The 26442-nt window shown below is 41.4% G+C and overlaps 2 protein-coding genes across 3 annotated transcripts in view; both read right to left on the reverse strand.

Annotated features, from left to right (window-relative positions):
- The window catches only part of bckdhb (branched chain keto acid dehydrogenase E1 subunit beta), a 91235-nt gene extending 81926 nt beyond the window's left edge, over positions 1-9309 (reverse strand). Inside the window, exons 1-3 of one of the 2 annotated variants that reach the window (XM_039804814.1) lie at positions 9079-9307; positions 4146-4223; positions 3358-3426 (exon numbers count right to left, since the gene is read on the reverse strand). In XM_039804814.1, coding sequence (XP_039660748.1) covers positions 3358-3426; positions 4146-4223; positions 9079-9274 — 343 coding nt within the window. In that variant the 5' untranslated portion in view covers positions 9275-9307. Of the gene's footprint in view, positions 1-3357; positions 3427-4145; positions 4224-9078 lie in introns of both variants that reach the window. The other variant, XM_039804815.1, reaches the window with a different exon arrangement.
- A 6868-nt stretch (positions 9310-16177) lies between these two features.
- The window catches only part of ttk (ttk protein kinase), a 62070-nt gene continuing 51805 nt past the window's right edge, over positions 16178-26442 (reverse strand). Inside the window, exons 21-25 of the mRNA XM_039805145.1 lie at positions 19870-19944; positions 19612-19788; positions 16705-16801; positions 16519-16604; positions 16178-16443 (exon numbers count right to left, since the gene is read on the reverse strand). Of these exons, the coding sequence (XP_039661079.1) occupies positions 16375-16443; positions 16519-16604; positions 16705-16801; positions 19612-19788; positions 19870-19944 (504 nt within the window). The 3' untranslated portion in view covers positions 16178-16374. The remainder of the gene's footprint in view (positions 16444-16518; positions 16605-16704; positions 16802-19611; positions 19789-19869; positions 19945-26442) is intronic.

The raw sequence follows: 26442 nt of genomic DNA on the forward strand, positions 1-26442 counted from the left end.
CGTACCACCCCTAAAAAACACCATATTTTTGTTGTACTGCTCAGCTCTCTCTCACTGCTGCAGATCCTCTTTTCACCTGGTTTCTGTTTTAGCTACAGAGTGAGACCTCTTTTCATCTTCTTCTTCACTACTATCTTTGATTGCACCCGCACATGCTCAGTAGCTCAGATGTAGAGCATGTCAGCTAGCTAACTCTAGCCCTCATGCCCTCTTCGGTCATTTTTGTACATTTTTCTCAAGTTTTTTTTTTCATTTTGTGATCATTTTTGCTGTGTTACTTCTTATGGCATGAAATTTTGTAGGAATCCTTATTTTCAGTCAAATTTTTTAAATCCAGTGTTTTTTACTCTTACATGTATTTTATACTTAAATGATTCATTTTGTACCCTCTGGACACCTTCGAGGCAAAAATGTCCACGCACACAAATACTGTTATTAAATCATCATATATCAATATTTTTTTCTGCTTTTTTTCATGAATCACTTAAACAACTTCTAACCTAATCAAAACCACCAAACATTCCATCATTTTCAGGATTTTAACCCTTTAAATGCCAGTTTATGTATTTGAAGTATGTCATTTTTTATAAAAAAGAAAACACAAAAAATGATTTTTTTCCCATATAATGAATAATATGTAGATGGGGCTTTGGTGGTGATTAGAGGCTTGGATATGTCAAAGATAAGCAACAAAACTGATTTGATTGCATTAGTATTTTTTATGTAGTTCCAGATACTCCCTCTGGACACCTTCGAGGCAAAAATGGCCCCATTGACTTCCATTATAACCACATGTTTTGATCTCACTGCCTTTACAGTATAAAACCATGCATTCTGTAATGTCAGCATTTCATTTGGAAGAAAACTAGTCATATTTGACATTTTTACAGTATTTCACCAGATTCAACCATTTTGCCCTTGTAGGCCGATGCATGAAATTATAGTTATATTATGGAGCTGTGTGTGTGTGTGTGTGTGTGTGTGTGTGTGTGTGTGTGTGTGTGTGTGTGTGTGTGTGTGTGTGTGTGTGTGTGTGTACGCACGCAACTGCGTCGTGCTTGGATGTGTGTGTGTGTGTGTGTGTGTGTGTATGTGTGTGTGTCTGTGTGTGTGTGTGTCTGTGTATATATGTATATTTGTGTGTGTGTGTGTGTGTGTGTGTGTGTGTGTGTGTGTGTGTGTGTGTGTGTGTGTGTGTGTGCGTGCATGCATGCGTGTCTGTGTGTGAGAGAGAGTTTGTGTAAATCTGGGTGAAAAAAGGGGCTTCTTTTGAAGGATGCATTTCATGTGTCTTTGAAGACGTGCTTGACTAAAAACATTGTCTCCTGCATTTGTTGTAAACAAAACAACTATTAGTGTGTTTATGCACCTGGCTCTAGAGAAGGAGAAAGACCTGGAGCAAAGAGAAGGAGCCTTTATCTTCCAGCCAACTGCAGGACTCATCTGAAGATGACACAAGTTTCTGGAGTCTGACAAAATGGTCACTGGTGTCCTCCAACTCTGTGAGTGCCTCTAACCCTTCCTCTGAAAGTGGAGAGGACACTGAAGATCCTGTCCATCCTAACATTGAATGGACAGTGAAGAATTGGCAAGTCTGGTCTCCATCTAATACTGGGACGCGCTGCGCAACATTCAAGCACCGACCGGCATGATGCCAGAGCCCACGAGATATGCCATATCAAGAATCCATGATGTGGCATCCTCTTTCCACCTTTTCTTCACTCTTGACTTGATCCAGCTGATTCAGGAAATGACAAACCTACCGGGAGGTGTTCAATCTCAGGATGGAGTGATGTGGATGCTCAAGAGATTTTAACATACATGGGACTTCACACCTGGCAGGTGTGTACCGGTCCAAAGGGGAATCCACCCGGAGCCTGTGGGATGTCCATAGTGGGAGACCAGTCTTCAGGGCCACCATGTCCCACAAACCATTTGAAATGATAAGCGCCAGTTTACAGCAAATGCAGGAGACAATGTTTTTATTCAAGCACGTCTTCAAAGACACATGAAATGCATCCTTCAAAAGATGCCTTTTTTCAGCCCTAAAATGATCATTGCTTGCTTACAGGTTCACGCAAACTCTCACACACACACACACACACACACACACACACACACACACACACACACACACACACACACACACACACACACACACACACACACACACACACACACACACACACACACACACACACACACACACACACACACACACACACAGCTCCATAATATAACTATAATTTCATGCATCGGCCTACAAGGGCAAAATGGTTGAATCTGGTGAAATACTGTAAAAATGTCAAATATGACTAGTTTTCTTCTAAATGAAATGCTGACATTACAGAATGCATGGTTTTATACTGTAAAGGCAGTGAGATCAAAACATGTGGTTATAATGGAAGTCAATGGGGCCATTTTTGCCTCGAAGGTGTCCAAAGGGAGTATCTGGAACTACATAAAAAATACTAATGCAATCAAATAAGTTTTGTTGCTTATCTTTGACATATCCAAGCCTCTAATCCCCACCAAAGCCAAATCTAGATATTATTCATTATATGGAAAAAAAATCATTTTTTGTGTTTTTTGTAATAAAAAATGAAATACTTCAAATACATAAACTGGCATTTAAAGGGTTAAAATCCTGAAAATTATTGAATGTTTGGTAGTTTTGATTAGGTTACAAGTTGTTTAAGTGATTTATGAAAAAAAAGCAGAAAAAAATATTGATATATGATGATTTAATAACAGTTTTTGTGTGCGTGGACATTTTTGCCTCGAAGGTGTCGAGAGTAAGTTTTTTTAAGGAGGGCATGAGGGCTAGAGACAGTAAAAGAAAGCCTGTTTCTCCAACTTTGGTCAGTTACAAGGCAGGATTAGCTGGGAGACTGCTAAATGAGGGCGCACATGTAAGTAGTTCTTTTGTAGATTATGGTGAACTTGTGTGTGTTGTAGCAGTGCTTTGCTATTGAGAACGACGTAGCATGCTAGCGTTAGCATGCTAACCGTTAGCTACGAGCTAACGGTTGTGGTTAGCCAGCTCATTTCGGACTGTGATGTCACAGTCCAAGCCGATTTTGAACAGCTCACCAGGAGACTGAAGGCAGGACACATTCAGAAACCGTATCTTACTCAAAACAGCATGGATGGATTTTTTTCAGTTTGTATGTGTGTGGAAGCACCAGAGACACAAAGAACACCCCAAATCCCAGAAAAAAGTGATTTTTTCATAATATGGGCACTTTAAGGAACAGTGTGAAATACCGTATATAAAAATTCTATCACCCCTTTAAACCATACTCAGCAGTCAAGCTTTTTGAATGGGGAGAATCGAAGAGGAATGAAACGGCTTACCATATTTGTCTCTGAGACCCACTGTGCATCGGAAAACTCCACCAAAGGCAACATCTTCCCCAAAGATGACTGCAGATAAACACACAATAAAATCAGTGATTCAATGGCTCGTTTTCTTAAGATTCTGTTCTTTAGCATGTTAGAACAGAAAAGGCAAGAATAATTACATCCAAAATAAAAAAAAAGTCACAACATGAGATGGGAAAAATTGAAAACTATCATTATTTTTTAACACACCAGCAACCTACAGCTCTGTGAGAACTGGTCAGGCAACATTTCTACCCTTTATGAGGAAATCATAACACCTTGATTTGAGTAACACTAAGGACTCAAAACTAGGAGGATCCAACTTTAGATTTGAATATTTCCTTAAATGACATGATCCCACAGCTGGCTACATCAAATTCGTGCCATTCCATTATAATTATACAATAAGTTCCTTTTATGAAGATGGCTTAAAAAAAAAACATTGAAATGCAATAACACACAAACAAGGAACATTTCTACATCATGATGTTCTTGGAACATCATGTTCTTGTGACAGATCAGATGATTTTAGCAAGTCAATCAAATCTTTTGAAAGGTGCAGTGTTTTGTTGGGTACATCTAACCGGTACATACTTCAAGTGTGAAGCAACCTTACTGTAGTCCAACATTTTGTATGGCTTACATTCTTACAAGCAGGGCTATGAAAAATATTTAAAAGCCAGTGTGTTTTTTCAAAAACTGCGTGATGATGAATGAGGTAAAAGGGCTATAAAATCCCCTTTCCTGTTTTAGCATCCTACCTGCTGTTGGATCACTGGCGAGAGTGTTGTCCAAGGCACTTGTAACTGACTGGAACAAGTTCATCTTCTGGGTGGGACCTAAAAGGTTTTAAGATAAAAAAAAAATAAAAACAAACATTTATAGAAGAACTTGACACCAGCAACAATTCATTATTGTGCATTTGGATTATATACAAACAGTACACTGTTGAACACATTTATAAGTGGCCATACCAGTTATTGCAGGAAGGAAACCACATTAAAAGGAAACGAGGCACAGATTCCCAGCCTTCAAACATTAGGACACACACTTCCCTTTGTTCCAGACAATGAACAAATGACACTCGTAGTTTCTCAACACTGGGTTGGTTTTCTCTTCCAGTAAATATGTTAGCGATTATTTGGGTGCCAACATCCTGGTCAAATGAACTGTAGGATAAACAGTGAGTGCATAGCTCATTTGGGACAACTCCGACTCAGATCATAATGACACTTCTCTTGTGCAATAAGGTCACATCACAAGTTCTTTACTGCTTTTACACCAACCAGGTTCACCATGCAGTGCTTTCATGTCAATAAAATGCCAACCTTGTCAATAAACTTGTTTGGCAATTTCCCCATCCCCTACAATCTTTAAGTCCATAGCCAGCAATGTGATTGGGATATTTTTTTCGATACCATAAAAGTATCGACGTTCGGTACCCAGCCCTACTAATGACCCGTTTGATGTAGACCCTTGTGTGAGATATCATTGAACTCAGAGACTTCCTTATTCATTGCTGATGGTTTGGCCCGCCCCCTATGTTCAAGCCACGCCCCCTTTCATACATGCTGACCCATCTAAGGTACAGTCTTATGTGAGATATCATTGAACTCAGCAGAGACTTCCTTATTCATTGCTGATGGTTTGGCCCGCCCCCTATGTTCAAGCCACGCCCCCTTTCATACATGCTGACCCATCTAAGGTACAGTCTTATGTGAGGTATCATTGAACTCAGCAGAGACTTCCTTTTTAATTGGTGATGGTTTGACCCGCCCCATATGCATTAGCCACGCCCATTTTCACAGCTACTGAACCGTATGACGTAGAGTCTTGTGTGAGGTGTCATTGAACTCAGCAGAGAGTTCCTTTTTAATTGGTGATGTTTGGCCCGCCCCCTATGCTTAAGCCACGCCCCTTTTATAACTACTGACCAGTTTGATGTGGAGTCTTGTGTGAGGTATCATTCAACTCAGCAGAGTTCATTCTTCATTGGTGATGGTTTGAACCACCCCCTTTGTTCAAGCCACGCCCCCTTTCATACATGCTGACCCATCTAAGGTACAGTCTTATGTGAGGTAACATTGAACTCAGCAGAGACTTCCTTTTTAATTGGCGATGGTTTGACCCGCCCCCTATGCATTAGCCTTACCCTTTTCACAGCTACTGAACCGTATGAAGTAGAGTCTTGTGTGAGGTATTGTTGAACTCGGCAGGGAGTTCCCTTTTCATTGGTGACGATTTGCAGTGTCTGAGTGCCGCGCAAATGCACGGTCGCAAGGAGCGGCGTCCGCCGGTAACCCCGACGCGCACAGAGGCGCGAGGGCCCGTCCATCGCTGCTCGCAGCTTTAATTACAGTTTGAATTTCGTCACGCCACATATACAACATCTAACTAAACGTCTTATAAAGCTAACAACGGTGTCCGATTTCAAGTTAATGAATATTTGTGAATTCCAGAGGAATTCTAAGAGGAGGCTAGCTAGCTCTCATTGATAGAGCTCCATCCAGCGGCAGGCTCTATCAATGAGACTCACGGACAAGCGGCGTTTATTTCCCGAATCGTTTGTTTAAATAACTCAACACATTATAATTACACACATTAAAAGATTAACTGGAACCTGTGGTAAGAGAATGCTGGCGTAACAAGCTCGCTGACCGCGCTTTCACTCACATACACCGGGCATTTAGCTAGCAGGAAGAGGGGAGTTGCAGGCCCTGGAGCTCTGTCAGAGCAGCGGTGTCTCGTAGTCCATTAGCCCAAAAAACGGTGACTTTGCGTAGGTATGAAGTGCTGTGGGTTGCAAGCTTAACGGAGCTCAATCGAGCTCACAGCAGGCCGGGGTCTGTGAAGGAAGGCAGGCCAGGCGGCGAGGCAGCTACACAGGCAGCACCGGCCTCTGAACTCCGACACAGTCGGACAAAATTTGCAATTAGACATCAACTTTTGTAAAACGGCCCATATTTGACCTCTACATAGTTAATTTCTCGCATAAAAAAGTCTCAGAAGTGAATTTAATGGTAAAATAGCAGATAAACAATGTATACAATTTCTGAGATCTGCACGACCTAGATTCAGAAGACTAACTGATCTCAGATCAGTTGTGTAGCCTATGCAAATGTTGGGGCGTGACAAACACAGAGACTAGAGCCAAATGAGGAGGAGCAGCAATAGTTGACGTCAACTATGGGGCTCGTTGAGATTCGCCCGTTTTCAGCAGCAGTTTCAAATAGTGAGATTTGCAGAGAAAAGAGGTGTCAATGGGATTTAGAGGTTCTATGGATGTCCTAGTTACCCACTAAACTGTCATTATTCAACTATGACAAGGTAAAATCAGTTTTGCATTCTATCACCCCTTTAAGTTTCATATCTTAAAAGGTCCTATGACATGCTGCTTTTTGGATGCTTTTATATAGGCCTTAGTGGTCCCCTAATACTGTATCTGAAGTCTCTTTTATATAGGCTTTAGTGGTCCCCTAATACTGTATCTGAAGTCTCTTTTTTTATATAGGCCTTAGTGGTCCCCTAATACTGTATCTAAAGTCTCTTTTATATAGGCCTTAGTGGTCCCCTAATACTGTATCTGAAGTCTCTTTTATATAGGCTTTAGTGGTCCCCTAATACTGTATCTGAAGTCTCTTTTATATAGGCCTTAGTGGTCCCCTAATACTGTATCTGAAGTCTCTTTTATATAGACCTTAGTGGTCCCCTAATACTGTATCTGAAGTCTCTTTTATATAGACCTTAGTGGTCCCCTAATACTGTATCTGAAGTCTCTTTCCTGAAATTCAGCCTTGGTGCAGAATTACAGCCACTAGAGCCAGTCCCACAATGAGCTTTCCTTAGGATGTGCCATTTCTGTGTCTGTAGCTTTAAATGCTACTGAGGAGGAGAAAGGGGGGGGGGTGGCCTTATTTTAAATATATATTGGCTGATATATCAGAATATCGGCTTTTTAAATCACCAAATATTTGTATCGAAATCGGCCTTAAAAATCCTTTATCGGTCGGGCTGTAGTTGAAAATGTAGTAGTTTGGCATTAGCTCCAGTTATATTAGCCTCGTGAAATCGTCCTGATTTCACGAGCTCCAGTTTTCTCTTTCTATCAGTCTGGCATCTTGAGAAAGAGAAAATTTGGAGCCGTTCGCCTAACGACCGACCAATCAGTGTTGGTTTTGAGGCGGGTTTAGGTGTGACGCAATGAGAAACAACTGTTAGTTTAAACAACGTGGCAGCTTCCACGGATGAGATGAGCGTAGCTATTGCGCAAGTTTTATCCAAATTAGAAAGTATTCCTTCATTGAAAGAAGAGCAAAAAACGGCACTGGAGGCTTTTCTCTGAGGAAAAGATGTTTTTGTTCTTATACCGACTGGTTTCGGCAAGAGTTTGATCTGATTGGTTGATTTGGCCCGTCTATCACCAACATAGGTGGTGATAGACCGATGGTTTATCCAATCAGCTAACCAGGATTTTCACCCCTCAGGGCTCCACACTAACTTTTTGCCTTGGTTGCACTGGTGCGCCTAACTTTTTTTATTTAGGTGCACCAGCACAAAATTTAGGTGCACCCAAATTTTTCCTCGCATCGCCGTAACGCTGAATGGCGATACACGATATATAGCTCTGTATTTTTTTACAAAGTGGGCTAAATGTTCAGTTTTAAGTCAAAGCCACTTTTCTCTTTTATTTTTTAAGCTCTTTTATTAAAACAGATTGTGATTAAAATAAAATGCAAAGACAGGGTTTTCTTTACCAGTTTGAAAATATACAGCTGCAACACATGTAAATGAAAGTTATCTAAAATAAATAGCCTGAGAAAGCTCCTTCATAAGCTTTCAACAACAATAACAGACTGATTAAAAGAGAGAGAGGACGCCCGGACAGCTCAGTTGGTAAATATAGAGGTTTGACTCCGACCTGCAGCCCTTTCCTATATGACAGGCATGAAAACGGGTCAGGGGTGAAAAAAGTGAGAAGGATAAGAGATTAGGATATTATATAAAGATGCCCCCCCCCCCGAGATGTAGAATTTAAGACAATATCTATCTAGCCTCATATAACAATGTCAATATAATGCTTTAAAAACTACAAACAAGCCATGGCGTTTTTCCCCTATCCCAGAATAGATAAGCGGTATTGCCAGAAAATACTCCAGCACTGCAATGTGGAGATAGGTCTGGCAATGAGAGACTAATTATGGTCTAATATGCTTTATTAGCTTACAGCTAACGTTAAACTGGGAATCTCCCAGTTGTCCCGTTAATGTATCTGTATTGATCATTACTTGATCATTACTTGATCAATACAGAAAAGAATAAACTGAAACAGAGGATTGGAATTTGTAATTTAAATGGTATTGTATATTATTGTCTTGTTGTAAATTACTGTAAGACTGAAAGATTGTATGCTATACTTGCATATCTATTTTACTTTGTATAATATAATTTTGGGAAATAAGGGACAGGTCCAAATAAGCTATTTGCTTCTGCCTGCTCCTTCTCGAACGAATCGTTCTTATATTTTTTCTTTTGTTGTTGTTGTTTTTGTTAGATTCTGATTGTTTGTGTTCTATCTTATGTTTTATGTTTTGCAACATTGTTGACTGTTCGAGATAAACAAATAAACTAAAACTAAAAAAAAAAAAAAAATGGAGCAAGCTAACGCTAACATTAGCCGGCTAGCCAGCGACTCACCATATTGTGTCGGTACGGCGTCAGGCTGGAAGGTAAAGTGAGCTGCATGTCTTCGTTGTGTTGTTGTACGGGAGTTGGAGTTCGGTGACAATTTCAGCAGAGTTGCCTCAAAAGAGCTCTGAGCCCCGGTGCCAACACCGGAGACGGGAAGTTTCAAGGGTGCACCTCGGATGAAGAACCGTGCTGCGGCCGCCATCACTGTTGTTATGACTGAACAGGAAGGGCAACGTGCAAAGACCGTCTATAAAAACGAAGATGTCTCACTCAGTAGAGGGGACGAGATATTCTGATATCTATCTAAAAATGTCTGGGTTACATTTTGGTATTATTGGTCTTTATTAAATACATGATACTGGGATTTTCTATTAGTACACTAAATTAGGTTAACTTAACTAATGTATTGGTTAATTATATTTCAGCATTGTGTTAGTATTCAACAATAGTTCACAATTAAATAAATAAATGAATAAATACATGAATAAATAAATATGCCTTTGAAATACATCATGAAATAAATAAGTGAGGCAATAAATACATAAATAATTAAATAAATTTAATTATTTCATGGTACTTTTATTTCATAAGTCCACATTTATTTATTTCAAGAGACTTTTATTTTCCTAATGCCACATTTATTTATTTCCCTCTCTATTTATTTCCAGTTCTTATATGCAAATCAGGGGGCGTGGCTATCTCTCACATTCAGAACAAGGTGAATGGGACTTCTTTGGCAGGCCAACAACAGGACAATTTTAACAATTTTCGCCATCTTATTCATCACTAAATTCACTTCTGACAACGTTTTAGGCGAAAAATTAACTGTTAACATTTTGAATATCGGCAGTCTTGCGAAAATGTATGCCGAATTGACAATTTGCTTCAATGTTGTTTTCGGAGGTGGGAAGCTCCATGAAGTGAGGCGACAGTCGGCAGGCGCCTGCCCCGGCCGCTGGCTCGCCGCTCGGCCATGTCCGGCTCAGAAACCCCGCTGTATATGAGGTCTCTCAGACCGCTCTCGTAAATAAGAGGCTTTTATTTCGCAGTTGATGGTTCGTTTGTTTTAATATCACAACACATGTCCATCATAAGATTAACGGGAACCTGGGGTTAACTGTCTTTTCGGAGTTAAACTCCACAAGCATGCCCTGCTGCGGGCTTGACAACCTCGCTGTCCGGCCGTCACACACACACACACACACACACACACACACACACACACACACACACACACACACACACACACACACACACACACACACACACACACACACACACACACACACACACGTCCAGTGCAGCCGGCAGAGGCGGGGGAGAGAGAGATACTAGTTTCTCTTAGGGAGACTTGTTTAAATTATGACAAATATGCTATATACATTAGATTTAATATTTAGTTCATACTTTTTTGGTGTATTTGTTTTCTGATTTTAACGCTATAAAGACCGTTGCCGTGCTTGCATCACAGTCTTACCCCTCCTATAGTCCCTATATGGCCACTTGGCCAGTGCGAATGCAAATGGAAAAAACGGTTTTGGGGGAGAGTAGTTAGCAGAACTGCTTAAAAGTGGACTTTTCATACTGTTCCTGTACTTCCGACCAAGTAGTAGGTGACTGTAGGTTGGGCACACAGCACCGCAAACTGCGGTCGTGGTGCTCCGTCAGGTCAGCGCTAGTTGGTGGTCTAGTTACCCCAGAATAGGTGACTGTGGGCTGGGCACACAGCACTGCAAACTGCCGGTCGTGGTGCTCCGTCAGGTCAGCGCTAGTTGGTGGTCTAGTTACCCCAGAATAGGTGACTGTGGGCGAACTGCCGGTCGTGTTGCACTCTCACTTCGTCAGCCGTTTTTAAGCCCACGGCTCTGTTCTGAATGTGAGAGATAGCCTGCACGCCCCCTGATTTGCATATAAGAACTTGAAATAAATAGAGTGAAATAAATAAATGTGGCATTAGGAAAATAAAAGTCTCTTGAAATAAATAAATAAATATGGACTTATGAAATAAAAGTACTATGAAATAATAAAATGTATTTAATTATTTATGTATTTATTGCCTCATTTATTTATTTCATTATGTATTTCAAAGGCATATTTATTTATTTATTCATGTATTTATTCATTTATTTATGTATTTATTTAATTGTGAATAAAACGGCATTCCATAGGTGAGAACCCCCATTTTATCTTGTAAAAAGAACGTCGAGAAAGTAAAACAGAGGCAAATTTAAGAAGGAAAAGGAACTTCGGCTCTCTGTGGTAGTGGCAAAGTGAGAACTCCTGTTTTTTTTATTTTTTATTCTCCATGCCAGCCACTATGAGCACAAAGGTTGTGATTGGTCAAGTATGAGGGCGGTGTGCGTGGTAGAGACTGGATACGTTCAGAGCGCACTCGTTCAAGTCAGAGCCAGAGTGATAGAGAAAGACATGGCTCTGGTCAGAGCCATAGAGATATCTTGCTGCGTTCATGCCACCTCGGAATAACAGGCACCGCCCCCCGTGGTTACGTTGTTTTTCCGACTGGCAGCGTCAGCGTTCACATGGTCGGGATGCGTGTTCTTCTTCTTCTGTTTGGCATAACAACTTGTTGCATGACTGCCACCAACGGTTGGCCGTAGCCTAGAGCATCGATCAGTTGGTGAAAACATGGAGGCCACAATAACAGAAGATTTGCTGCTGTTTTCTTATACGAGCATCCAAACAGCACATCGCCAGGTGTTTGTTTGTGTTATCTGCAGGACAACCAACGGGAAAGGACACGGATAATGTTTTTTTTTTATATACATAGGCCTAGTAATTTCAAACATGTCTGCATGTTTCTAGGCAGAGGCATTTGTCCACAATAAACAGTTTATTGTCATTGAAATATGTTCAGTGAACCAAAGTCGCCTCCATCAAACATCAGTTGTCAACAACACCTTACCAACTGGGGAACTCGGTTATCAAAATCCAGCCTGAGTTTCCCACATTGACATATATATAATGGACCAACAGAGCCCGTTGCTCTGGACGGAGACCAGTGAAGGCTATTAGAAGCACTTTTCCGGTGATGGCCAGCTTTACTGCGCAGCCTCCAACTGAGAGAGACAACGTAAATGTGACGTGAGCAACGTGTCTGAAAGTTGTAAGTGTTCTGGTAGCTGTGCCAAGAGAAATCTCAATAATTCCCAATCTTACAGAGACGGAGAGTGTAGGTATATGTAAGGAGATAACATAAGCACAGGCTAATTATTGCTAACTAACATGCTAGTTAACATTAGTAATTAAACCTAAACAGCTAATGTAAGTCCAAACTGCCTGCGACCTTCTCCTGTACTATACGGTAATTCCTCTACTGTGCGACAGTAAGTCACTTGGTTATGACACAATCGCGCGCCTATTTTACAAAAAGCGTCTGCTACGGAGCCATAACGTGAGATACAAGGTAATGGAGCCCTTTATACGTTGTTGTGTTTCTTTAGAACTAAACAATGGACAAATCGAGTCTTTAAACGCTTCGGATGTAAAGTTATTCTCAGTCAAGTGACGTAAAAAAAAAAATGGCGGTCAGCGGAATGCTAACAGGAGGTGATGGCCAGTTAGCAACAAAATGGCGCCATGATGGCTCGAGTTCTGAAGCGAAGCTTACCCCCCGATCCGTTCCACCTGCACAATCCGTTCTGCGCATGTGCAAGATGACACGTATGCCATGACGTAGGCGTAGATGATAATGCTGCGTTCATTCCACCACCACCTTGGAATAACGGCACCGCTTCCACCTGCACGATCCGTTCTGCGCATGCGCAAGATGTTCACACGCTAGCCTCCAGCTAACGTTAGTTAGCTAATAGCTAATTCGGGCGGACCGCTAGGTGATTATAGCGGTCTGCCGTTAGCCTCCCCCGGGAAGCTAACGTTAGTTTAGCTAACGGTTATTTCGGCGGACCGCTAGGTGATTATAGCGGTCTGCCGTTAGCCTCCCCCGGGAAGCTAACGTTAGTTTAGCTAACGGTTAATTCGGCGGACCGCTAGGTGATTATAGCGGTCTGCCGTTAGCCTCCACCGGGAAGCTAACGTTAGTTTAGCTAACAGCTAATTCGGCTAACCACTAGCTGAGACAGCATGTAAACTTTAAAAGACCCTCAAAATAAAACTTGAAAATAAACGTTAACATATATAACAACTGTTACGTCAGCTCTACTTTACTTGTGCTCATTTAAAATACAATCACTCAATACTTGTCTTTATTGTTATTACTGTAATGTCTTAATTTAGCTGTAGCCTGCTTTTCCCATTAAGTTTAACTTAACGTTATTTTAGACTGAATCTAGCTGCAGAAACAACGTAACCAGTGGGGCGGTGCCTGTTATTTCGAGGTGGCATGAACGCCGCATTATCATCTGCGCCTACGTCATGGCATACGTGTCATCTTGCACATGCGCAGAACGGATTGTGCAGGTGGAACGGATCGGGTACTGACACTCCCCCTTGGTTTCCCACCTCTGATTCCCATAGGACGTTACGTGAATGGTGACGTTTTCACTCGGAAAAACGTTTTTCCGATGTCCATGAACGCACGGTCTTTCTCTATCCGTGCGTTTTCCATTTAATGAATAATATGGAGATGGGGCTTTGGTGGGGATTAGAGGCTTGGATATGTCAAAGATTATGAACAAAATTAATTTGATTGCATTAGTATTTTTTACATAGTGCCAGATACTCCCTTTGGACACCTTGGCAAAAATGTGTCCAAAAAACTTTTTTTTCATAAATCACTTAAACTTCTAGCTTGCTCAAAACTACCAGACATTCAATAATTTTCAGGCTTTTAACTCTTTAAATGCCAGTTTATTTATTTGAAGTATTGCATTATTTATTACAAAAAAAAACACAAAAACTGATTTTTTTTTCCATATAATGAATAATATGTAGATGGGGCTTTGGTGGGCATTAGAGGCTTGAATATGTCAAAGATAAGCAACAAAACTGATTTGATTGCATTAGTATTTTTTATGTAGTTCCAGATACTCCCTTTGGACACCTTCGTGGACAAAAATGGCCCCATTGACTTCCATTATAACCACATGTTTTGATCTCCCTGCCTTTATAAAACCATGCATTCTGTAATGTCAGCATTTCATTTTAAACAAAAAGTGGTCATATTTGACATTTTTACAGTATTTCAACAGATTCAACCATTTTGCCCTTGTAGGCCGTAGCATGAAATCATTGTATTTTTCCAGTTATATTATGGAGCTGTGTGTGTGTGTGTGTGTGTGTGTGTGTGCGTGCGTGCGTGCGTATGTATGTGTGTGTGTGTGTGTGAGAGAGAGAGTTTGTGTAAATCTGTAAACAAGAGCTGATAATTTTAGGGCTGAAAAAAGGGCTTCTTTTGAAGGATGCATTTCATGTGTCTTTGAAGACGTGCTTGAATAAAAACATTGTCTCCTGCATTTGTTGTAAACAAAACCAACTATTAGTGTGTTGATGCACCTGGCTCTAGAGAAGGAGAAAGACCTGGAGCAGAGAGAAGGAGCCTTTATCTTCCAGCCAACTGCAGGACTCATCTGAAGATGACACAAGTTTCTGGAGTCTGACAAAATGGTCACTGGTGTCCTCCAACTCTGTGAGTGCCTCTAACCCTTCCTCTGAAAGTGGAGAGGACACTGAAGATCCTGTCCATCCTAACATTGAATGGACAGTGAAGAATTGGCAAGTCTGGTCTCCATCTAATACTGAGACGCGCCGCCAACATTCAAGCACCGAACCGGCACGATGCCAGAGCCCACGAGATATGCCATATCAAGAATCCATGATGTGGCATCCTCTTTCCACCTTTTCTTCACTCTTGACTTGATCCAGCTGATTCAGGAAATGACAAACCTACACGGGAGGTGTTCAATCTCAGGATGGAGTGATGTGGATGCTCAAGAGATTTTAACATACATGGGACTTCACACCTGGCTGGTGTGTACCGGTCCAAAGGGGAATCCACCCGGAGCCTGTGGGATGTCCATAGTGGGAGACCAGTCTTCAGGGCCACCATGTCCCACAAACCATTTGAAATGATAAGCGCCAGTTTACAGCAAATGCAGGAGACAATGTTTTTATTCAAGCACGTCTTCAAAGACACATGAAATGCATCCTTCAAAAGATGCCTTTTTTCAGCCCTAAAATGATCATTGCTTGCTTACAGATTTACACACACACACACACACACACACACACACACACACACACACACACAACACAAAACACACACAAAACACACACACACACACACACACACACACACACACACACACACACACACACACACACAACACACACAACAACACACACACACACACACACACACACCTCCATAATATAACTGGCAAAAATACAATGATTTCATGCATCGGCATACAAGGGCAAAATGGTTGAATCTGGTGAAATTCTGTAAAAATGTGAAATATGACCACTTTTGTTCAAAATGAAATGCTGACATTACAGAATGCATGGTTTTATACTGTAAAGGCAGTGAGATCAAAACATGTGGTTATAATGGAAGTCAATGGGGCCATTTTTGCCTCGAAGGTGTCCAGAGGGAGTATCTGGAACTACATAAAAAATACTAATGCAATCAAATCAGTTTTTTTGCTTATCTTTGACATATCCAAGACTCTAATCACCACCAAAGCCCCATTCCCCTATGATTTATTTTATGGAAAATAATGTTCTGTTGGGTTTTGCATAAATAATTGTTACTTCAAAGAATTAAAACTGGCATTTAAAGGGTTAAAATTCAGAAAATGATTACGTTTGGTAGTTTTGAGCAACTTAGAAGTCGTTTAAGTGATTTATGAAAATAAAACAGAAAAAAACATTGATTTGATGATTTAATAGCAGTTTTTGTGTGCATGTACATTTTTGCCTTGAAGGTGTCCAGTGTTACTTTTATGAGGAGGGCATGAGGGTTAAAATAAGTAGGAGCAAATTATCCCTATCGTGTTTATCTCACTATGTTTTCGTATTTTGATTAATTTAACATATACTATGTTTTTCTCACACAAAATGTGTTATAATAGCACACCTTGTCAGGTACATATATCCTTTGTTTCAGCTGAGACAAATAAACAACTCCTTAGGATACAGTATGTTTATTTGACTATATATGCTTACACTTATTAGAGAACACGTGTAAAAATGACGAAGTAATGATTTTGAAAACAGAAATAAAAAAGATTTGTTAGTTCTACATCTTAAAGAAAGTATTGTTACTGTGCTTAAGTGGGGTCTAAAAAAGAAATAAAAAGAAATATTGACATTTTTTCAGGATAGTTAGGTTGATGACTTTGCACACTCTGCAACATCCAACTTCCTGCCGCTGCTGCACATTTTGGCCAGATTCTGTGGAAAAGCAGAAAGCAGAGTTATTATTTAAGAAACTCACAAAGTCTAAAGTTGTAAAATAGTAAGTCTTACATTAGCAGCTCTAATGATGCTGTTTGGAGACTGGAGGGCTGCGAGGTCAGTTAGGATCTTCTGGAGATCGCAGTTACTTGGACATTCTGAAACAGGTGAAATGAGTACAGGTCAGGGTCACATGGTTAACAGCAAGGGTGGCTGCCAAGTCTGCAGACTTTGATTTGTTTGCATCCGTTTGTGTACCTGTTGCAGGCGATACTTGTGGCTTCAGCTGCAGGTATCGATGCTCCAGCAGCTCTGCAATGGAGATTCGCTCTCTGGGATTTCGTACCAAGCACCTCTGCAACAACCGGACAATAAAACAGCTTATTTAGTATTTTACATTACTTCAACAACATTTGACAACAGTGAGTTTATTTTGTTTATTTATTAGACAAAAAAAAAGTGGGTTAGTTGCTGCAGCTGCCACCACTGCTGCACACACGTGGGCGAATATATTGGCAATCGCCGCCACCGGTTGCTAAGCTGATGGTGGCCAGATGGAACATTTTAAAGTATCGTCAAACCCTACCTAGTGCACCCCTGTAACCAGTGTAGCATTAAAGGAACACGCAGACTTATTGGGACTTTGTCTTATTCCCCGTATCCCCCAGAGTTAGATAAGTCCATACATACCCTTCTCATCTCCTAACTCTATCTGACGCCCCCACCGCTAGCCTAGCTTAGCACTGATCCTGGAGGGAGGTAACCGGTTCCAACTAGCCTAGCTTAGCACAGATCCTGGAGGTAACCGACTCCAGCTAGCCTAGCTTAGCACAGATCCTGGAGGTGACCGGCTCCATCTAGCCTAGCTTAGCTCAGATCCTGGAGGTGACCGGCTCCATCTAGCCTACTGCTCCCAATAAGTGACAAAATAACACCAACATGTTCCTATTTACATGTTGTGATTTATATAGTCACAGCATGTACAAATAAGGTCACATGACACACAGCCATCTTCTAACCGTATTCATACTGGGAACTATATTCTCAGAAGGCCAAGCACTGCTACTTCTGCTACTTGGGCGGAGGGATTTGATCACAGCACCTGAGAAGCCCCGTGGCGAGGAGCAGAGAGTAACAACGGTGCTTTTTTTTTGCCAAGTAGCAGTGCTTGGCCTTCTGAGAATATAGTTCCCAGTTTGTATACGGTTAGAAGATGGCTGTGTCTCATGTGACCTTGTTATTTAACTAGCCAGTCGTCCCTGAAAAACAGTAAATTTCTATTTGTTACCGCTGTTTTTCTGCCATCCGCTTGTGTGTGCAACTGCAGTGACGGAACTGTGACGTTCACTTTAAATTGGTCTATATACTCTACTGTACATAAATGCATGGACGCAAAAGTGCAAGCCCAATAAAGTGTTTTAAGAGGTCAACTAATGTGCAAGCTTTTTAGAAGCAGAGCTGCAACGGTCAGAATGAGCTAAATACAATCATTCTAAATTAGAGGTGTTGAAATGAATCGATGCATTGCATCGCGGACATGGACGATGCTGATTCGATGCAGTGGCCCACCATAATCGATTATAACGCAATGATGTCGCTCGTTAATTTTCCGGCCGCGGCATAAACATTCAAATGAAAAATAACATTCTCAGTAGCCTATCCTAGTTAACCCGTTACACACACACACACACACACACACACACACACACACACACACACACACAAGACAGGCAGGCAGACCAACAAACAAACACACACGCAAAGCGGCTGAGCGAGACACGGGAGAGTGGAGAGGATCGCAAATCGAGAAGACGAAAGAAAACACAGAAACATCGAGAGACGCTAGTTAGCTTGGAAACGATCTAAGTGTAATAACGAAGCTAAAGAGGTGTAGCTATACTATTTAGGCACTTTTCCTGTCTAACAGCAGTGGTTTAGAACAAACGTTGGGCTAGTGTGCCTGGCTAAAGTTGGAGCTAACAGACTAGCTAAAGTTGGAGCTAACAGACTAGCTAAAGTTGGAGCTAACAGACTAGCTAAAGTTGGAGCTAACAGACTAGCTAAAGTCGAGCTAACAGACTAGCTAAAGTTGGAGCTAACAGACTAGCTAAAGTTGGAGCTAACAGACTAGCTAAAGTTGGAGCTAACAGACTAGCTAAAGTTGGAGCTAACAGACTAGCTAAAGTCGAGCTAACAGACTAGCTAAAGTTGGAGCTAACGGCGGAGAGTTGCTGGTTCGGAGGACACTGATTTTGGACCGGAGAGGACGACAGCGTGTTTCCCTGCTGAAGAGGACTTTGCCGTAGCTGGTGACTGGTTTTGGTTTTCGTGTTTGAGCGGTGTTTCTTGGACTAACAGCTAACTGTAAGTTGGATTTCTGTGCGTTTGCTTCACTGAAGATAACGTCCTGCTGACTGCTGCACGTCCACACGAGCAGACGCAACCTTTTTCTTTTTTTTTCCTCTCGGCGTGTGTGTGTGTGTGTGTGTGTGTGTGTGTGTTAACACAGTGGTTTAATAGGGTTTGAGTAAGTTTTACATTGAAACTGCTGTAAGGAGGAATCATTTTGTGTAGCTGGGAGTGTTTTAAGTGGAAACTGATAGAGAAACTGGTAAAGGGATAGTTGTGTGTAATATCATTTGAAGAAATATTGCAGTTAGTATATTTGAAGGGTGTGATTTGTGTTATGTTTTTTTTGTTATTCAATCTAACGGCTAAATGTTTATACATTTAAGTTATTGTTCAGTAAACAGTACTTTTTTTGTTAAAGAGTTGTCTGGGGTCAGTTATTCCAATACAACTCAATAGATTTGCTGGTTAAAAGTAGGGTGGTATATGACTAATCCAAAATAGGTAAACCTTCGTGGTAGCGAATTTAAAGAAATGAACCCAAACACTTCAACATTCCAGTCTGAAGTTACTATTGCAGCTTGGGCATTGCACTTGACAATGCAAGTTTGTCAAGTCAAATATCCTACATGGCTTTAACAGAAAAGTTTATTTTGAAGCATCGTGATGCATCGAGATATCGAATCGAAGGCCTGATTATCGTAATCGAATGATCAGTGAAGATTTACACCTCTATTCCAAATGCTCTTCAGAACTGGGAATACTGAGAGCCTTGTGTTCACATCACACCGATACAGTTTAGTCGTGGTCTCTCACCTTCAACACATCCAGCAAATCCTTCTCCAAGATATCAGGAAATTCAATCCTATGGGAAGGATCAATGATGGCGTGCATCTTGGCAATCTGATTGGTGATGCTTTGGAATGGGGTTTTCCCATAAGTCATGCAGTACAGAATACATCCAAGGGACCACACGTCACCTTTGGGACTGATCTGGAAAAAAAATGTTTAAACCAATTTGCAATCAGAAATAATTGCTTATATTGTTTATATGAATTAATTGATTGTTCGTACCTTTGAGTTTGCTTTTCCTGCCTTGGATGAAGGGTCTCTGATTGCTTCGGGGGGCATATAGTTCAATGTTCCAACCTGTGTTTGACAAACAACCGTGTATTACATGAGTACAGCCCTTTCCACCTGGAGTGCAGATCTGATACAGCCTAATTATGTTTACAGTAAATCTTCTCTTTTGGGCGCCCAGATAGCTCAGTTGGTAGTGCAGGCGCCCATATATATAGAGGTTTACTCCTCGATGCAGCAGGCCACGGGTTCGACTCCGACCTGCGGTCCTTTGCTGCATGTCATTCCCCCCTTTCATTTCTTCAGCTGTCCTGTCAATAAAAGCCTAAAAATGCCCCCCAAAAAAAGAATCTTCTTTCCATAGATTTTCATATATTTGAAACCTCCATTTTGGTTGCTGCACATCCATGAGAATGCCTAGGTTTGTTTTGCATGCCTTTCCTTGTTGTCTGCTTAGTAAGTTCTGTTTCCATGAATGCCACTCCTACACTGTGTGCCAGGAATATGGAAATTAACTTGTTTGTTCACCTGCAACTGTGGCTAGTTGATTCCAAAATCTACGAGCCACTTATTTTTTTTATTTTTTTTTTAACAGTGTGTAACAGCATGTGAAAAATACACGCAGTTGGATGCTGTCCTCCTCTCCTACTTCAATGCCCAACAAATCTATGTCTTTCTCTCCCGTCTTTCACTGGTTGAAGCATGAAAATATTGTAAACAAATTAATAACATAACTGGTTACACTGGTCGGACTGTTCAGTTCTGTTCCAGACTGATAGCTCCGGTTCAGGCTGGTCCTCATCCTAAATACGTGCCTTTTTCAGTCGCACAAAATACTTGTCAATACTCATCTGGATTGAAGTAGCAATTCAGTGTAAGAGTAAAAAAATGAGAAAACATTATTTATAATATGTTTATTTGATTCACAGCTGCTACATGTTTTGACCTCAACAACCCAACTGCATTTTACCACAAACTTGCGACTAGTTAACTCTCTAAAGCAAGCGCTTGTTTGCTAAGGGTCAGGTCGGTGATTGTGAAAAGGTGTTCACGAGACAGATACCAACCTTTCGTGAACTTGTGAATTTCGCCAGTTTCTCTCCTTGATGGAGACAGACTCGATGGTGTTTTAAGCCTCCAACGTCGCCTTACAGGTACTAACCCTCACCGTAACCTTAAACATAACCATTACCGCAGTGTCTGGAAGGCAGTGACGGACTGGTAATCTGGCATTTGGGCAGATGCCAGAGGGGCCACGGGCCCTCATGGGCCGTTTGGGCCGGCCAGCCAGCCAGCCAATCAGAGAGCCACTTAATTGTAAACAGCGGCCCATATAATTTCTCTCGGCCCCATTTCAAGCGTCAATAATAAAGTTCTTTCGCCAAACAATAGCCAAATTTGTCCAAATCCTTCACACTTAGTGAAAACTTTATCTGATCAGTATTTATACGACATGAGTCTCTCGATCACAGTCACAAACTTTTACATTAGTCTGTATTGTTTTGTAGCAACTTACTGATTTATTGTCGAAGTTCTGGTTCATGAACACGGCGCCACGCACGCAGAATAAATGTGCCATAAATGTCAAATCTGTATACATTTTAAACCCTAGAAAATAATTATGTTCAAGTAGGCTACTAAATAAAACATAAATTATATTAAATACAATTATTTGGATCATAATATAATCCAATAAAATATATTACACTGAATAATGACCACTTTTACTTTTGGTACTTGAAATATATTTTGATAATACTTTTGTACTATTACATAGGGAAGATGTTGAATGCAGGACTTGTAACTGATAAGTCATTAGTAACTCTACAACTGTTTTTTCTACTTTTACTGCGATACATAATCTGAGTAAGTCTTCCACCTCTGGAAATCACCACCAACAGTCGGTACGAACACCTGCAGCAGTGTTTAACACTGAAAACACACAGCTCAGTTCAGCGTTTACCTGCAGCTCTGCTACAGTAGCAGATAACCTTTAACGTTACCTGCCGGTCACATCGTCTCTAAACCGTCCGCTCAGAGCGAAGTCCTGCACGGATCAACAGATGTTCGAGTCCGCCGGCTGCTCGCTCTGTTTGTTATAAGACGCACACCGAGCTGATTGATGCGCTCACAGAGCCAATCTTTGCAGATGTTACTGCTCGGTGTTTGGCTAGCTAATAAGCCTGTTAGCTTGAGCTTTGTCTGAAGGTGCCGAGTGGCCGGTCAGTTTTTAATTAGCCTACATTAGTAACAGTTAATTTTGTTACGGTATGAACTTAATCCTAGGAAAGGCAAAACATATATAAGACCTTTGTAACGAAATCCAAGACTTTATAAATGCAAGGCTTTATTAATAATAATATAAATAAATAATATTTCTCCAAAGTTGACAGGTAGGCTACATAAATTAATTCATTTCACAATTTCACCTTTCTACATCAAATCCATTTACCTTTGCATGCACCGTCCTCCCTCGGGGAAACCCATCGATATATGGGGGGAACCAACCAAACTAAACGGGAATAAGGGAGGAATAACACCTGCATCTGATGCTTTCGTTTTACTATCAGTAGCCGATATCCCCGCTTGACATTAGAGGAAGGGACCCGACGCTGTGATTGGTCGAACTCTTCTTCTTTAGTTTTTTTCCCCCAGCATGCTCGTGGCTGCTACGCTGTTTTAGCTGCCTACTATCATCAAGAGTTAGACTGAGACGGCTACTGCTCATCAACAAGTGAACTCAAAGCAGTCACCTGATTTTCGCGTAGTTTAAAGTGACAAATTGTATCACCGTATTTTGTTGTCAAAATGCATATCTACTACACAAAATGCGTACAGGTTGGCAGGTCTGCTTCTGGGAATTTCAAGACAGAATCGAGTAGACCGCTGTCTATGGTCTCCGTCAGCGTGGTTGTTGGAAGTTGAAAATTGGAAGCTGGTTGGAAGTTGGAAGCTATACTGTTGGCAAAAAAAATTAATCGAGGCCTCAAGCGACACAAGGGGGAGAGGGGTAATATAAGAGAGCACTGTTGGCTGATGTTGAAAAATGCTGCAAACTGACTTTGTTTTAAAAATCAAGTGCATCTTCACCTAGCATTAGCGCTAATACTGCTAGCTAGCATGTTAGCGACACATCTGAGCCAGCACACCAGGGAGAAAGTGAGGAATATGAGGAAGAGGAAAACGAGCAAGAGGAGGATGAAGCGATAGACATGGATAACGAATCTATGGAACTAACCAGCACAGAACAACAAGCCTGCTGTGGGTCTGAATGTGGATTACCAGAAGCAACAGAGATGGAGACCAATGCTGCAGGAGGGAGTGTAGCTACAGCAAGTTTGGCTACTTCAGAATATTATATTATTATGGAACGGCTAGCTCTGATGATTTATAAAAGTTTTTTTTATATGTCTATGTTTTGGTGCAGTTGTTTATAGCATGGGAGTTTACGTTCACCATCACTGGGGCTATCAAAAGTGCGTGTTCTTTCCGTGCGTCAAAAGTTCTAACTGCTATGTGTGGGAAACACTGCTGCTATTTCGTTATTAAATTCACTTCCGAGACTTTTTTATGCGAGAAATCAACTATATAAAGCTCAAATATGGGCCATTTTACAAAAATTGATTGCCGATTGCAAATTTGGTAAGACGTGTCTGACTTCAGGAACTCCACACAGTCTGCCCCTGCTGGGCTCCATACCCAGGGGAAAGTCACCGTTTCTAGGTTACTGGACTACCAGGGCTCCGCGGAGCTGGCCGGCTTCCGGCATAACTATACAGTAGTATATTTACAGTTTGAATTTCGTCACGGCATGTATATCACAGCTACCCTAAGGTCTTAACAAAGCTAATGCTTTTGTCCGATTTGAATTTAAGGCATTTTTGTGAATTTTAGAGGTCTTGTTAGGAGGAGGCAAGCTAGCTCTCACTGATAGAGCCTCATCCTGCTCACTCGCGGACAAGAGGAGATTATTTCCCTGATCGTTTCTATAAAAAACTCAACACACATATCCATTATAAGATTAACTGGAACCTGTGGTAAGAGATTGCGGGCGTAACAAGCTCGCTGACCGCGCTCTCACTCACACACACCAGCCATTTAGCAGGAAGAGGCGATCTGCAGGCCCTGGAGGTCTGTCAGGGCAGCGGCATTTGGTAGTCCACTAACCCAGAAAGGGTGACTTTGCGCAGGAATGGAGCACCGCGGGCTGCCGACCGTGACGGAGCTCCATCTAGCTCACAGCGGGCCGAGGTCTATGAAGGAGGACAGGCAGGGCGGCGAGGCAGCACCGGCCGCTGAATTCCGACACACAGTCGGACAAAATTTGCAATTAGCCATACATTTTCTTAAAATGGCCCATATTTAACCTCTACATAGTTGATTTCTCACATAAAAGTCTCAGAGGTGAATTTAGTGATAAAATAGCAGATGAACAGTGTATACAATTTTGAGATCTGCGTGACCTATTCAGAAGACTACCTCATCTCAGGTCAGTTGAGTAGCCTATGTAAATGTTGAGGCGTGCCAAAGAGAGAGACTAGAGCCAAATGAGGAGGAGCCACGGAGTTGAAGTCAACTAGGTGGCTTGTTGAGATTTGCCCGTTTTCAGAGGCAGTTTCAAATTGTGAGATTTGCAGAGGAAAGGGGTGTCAATGGGATTTTGAGGTTCAATTTACCCTCCAAACTGTTGTTATTCAACTATGACATGGTAAAATCGGTTTTGCATTCTATCACCCCTTTAAGGAAAAATACTAACATACAGTACTCTCCTTCCCTCTCATGCGCACACACACACAGCACACAAACCAAGAACCATGAAGTTAATGAGTTGGGAAGATTAAACAAACAACAAAATATTCATCCACCCATCCTTATCCCCAGTCACATTCTGATCTTTCACCATGTACTTTATCAGATCATACTAGAACAGGAGTCACACCAAAAAGAAAAGAAACTATCACATTGGGCAGTGGCATTACAACTTAAAAGTCCCACTCAGACACATTCTAAAGTAGTCACTATTTTGTTTAAAAGGGAAACTTCACCGATTTAGCATTAAGCTTTGTATCAGTAGAAACCCGGTAGTATTTTTGAATGACCGTGCTTCCCTCCCTCATGTCCCCCTGAGAGGGGAGATCTCTGTATTGTGGGTCTGGAAAAAAGCCTCAGATGACGCAAAATGACGATTTGTGCGTCATCTGAGGCTTTTTTGCCCAGAGGCAAAAGACTACAGCCAGTATTAGGAGCCACTTCCGCATAGCCCAAAGGGGGATGGACTGTCGGCTTTTTCCGGAGATTGCTCTGCAAACCCTTGGTGTTCTCTCAATGAGCTTCATGAGGTAGTCACCTGAAATGGTTTTCACTTCACAGGTGTGCTTTGTCAGGGTTAATTAGTGGAATTTTTTCCCTTATTAATAAAAAAGCAAAGGGTGGCTACTTTGAAGAATCTAAAATATAAGACATGTTTTCAGTTATTTCACACTTTTTTGTTAAGTACATAATTCCATATGTGTTCATGCATAGTTTTGATGCCTTCAGTGAGAATCTACAATGTCAAAAAAAAAGGAAACGCATTGAATGAGAAGGTGTGTCCAAACTTTTAGCCTGTACTGTACATCCCACGCAAATTTACTTCTGTGTTTATACTCGATGTTTATACCACAGCCCACCAAGAGCTAATGCTAGTAGCTATGTGTTAGCCTTCTTTCGTGGCTTGGTTTAATTTTTTTTTTTTTTTTACCTTTATTTATCCAGGTAAGTCGATTGAGAACAACTTCTCATTTGCAACGACGACCTGTCACATTCACACAGTTCCACATTCATACCTGGAAGCTGCCCAGTACCACCACAGTCTGGAGCGGTTGGTGTTAAGGGCCTTGCTCAAGGGCACCTCAGTGGTGGTAATGAGGGACAAAGCGCTGTTTTTCCACTTTCCCCACCCAGATTATTATCCTGTCGGTCTAGCTCGCTTCTCTAACCTTTAGGCCACCACTGCCACTGCCCTAGCCTGACGTGGTCCTACTCAGATTCGAACTTCCCGACCTCGAATGTTGTGGGCGGGGCTAGGTTCGGCTGGCATCCAGGCTACCACTGCCCTATTCTAATGTAGAATGCGGTCTGTTATTTCTTGATAACAGACCGCTGCTAAGGATAACACACCGTTGCCATGCATAGCATTGCCATGGACACAGTTCTGTTCATTCTGGAGCTATCAATCAATCCGCTGAAAGAAGTCCGGATAATGTATCAGCTGTGGCAAAAAAGTATACATTTTAAATGTGTAACACCACTTGAAAAGTTTTTACGTGTATATGGTTGAAATGACAATAAAACACACTTGTTGAGTTGATAGCCTCACTGTCTGTCTGTAAAGGGTAGGTGTGGCTTAGGAGTAGACGCTAAAGCAGCAAAGAAAGTGCATTCTGGGATTTGATGTCTTTCATCCACATGAGCCAAAAACACATTTTCTGGCTTTTCTTGGCCTAGAAGCCACCAATTTCTAAATAAATTTCACATTTCTACTACATAAGTGACCCAATTTAAATATATATTCATCTTTCCAATGGT

This window comes from Perca fluviatilis, chromosome 7 (assembly GCF_010015445.1).
Source record: "Perca fluviatilis chromosome 7, GENO_Pfluv_1.0, whole genome shotgun sequence".
Taxonomy (NCBI): Eukaryota; Metazoa; Chordata; class Actinopteri; order Perciformes; family Percidae; genus Perca; species Perca fluviatilis.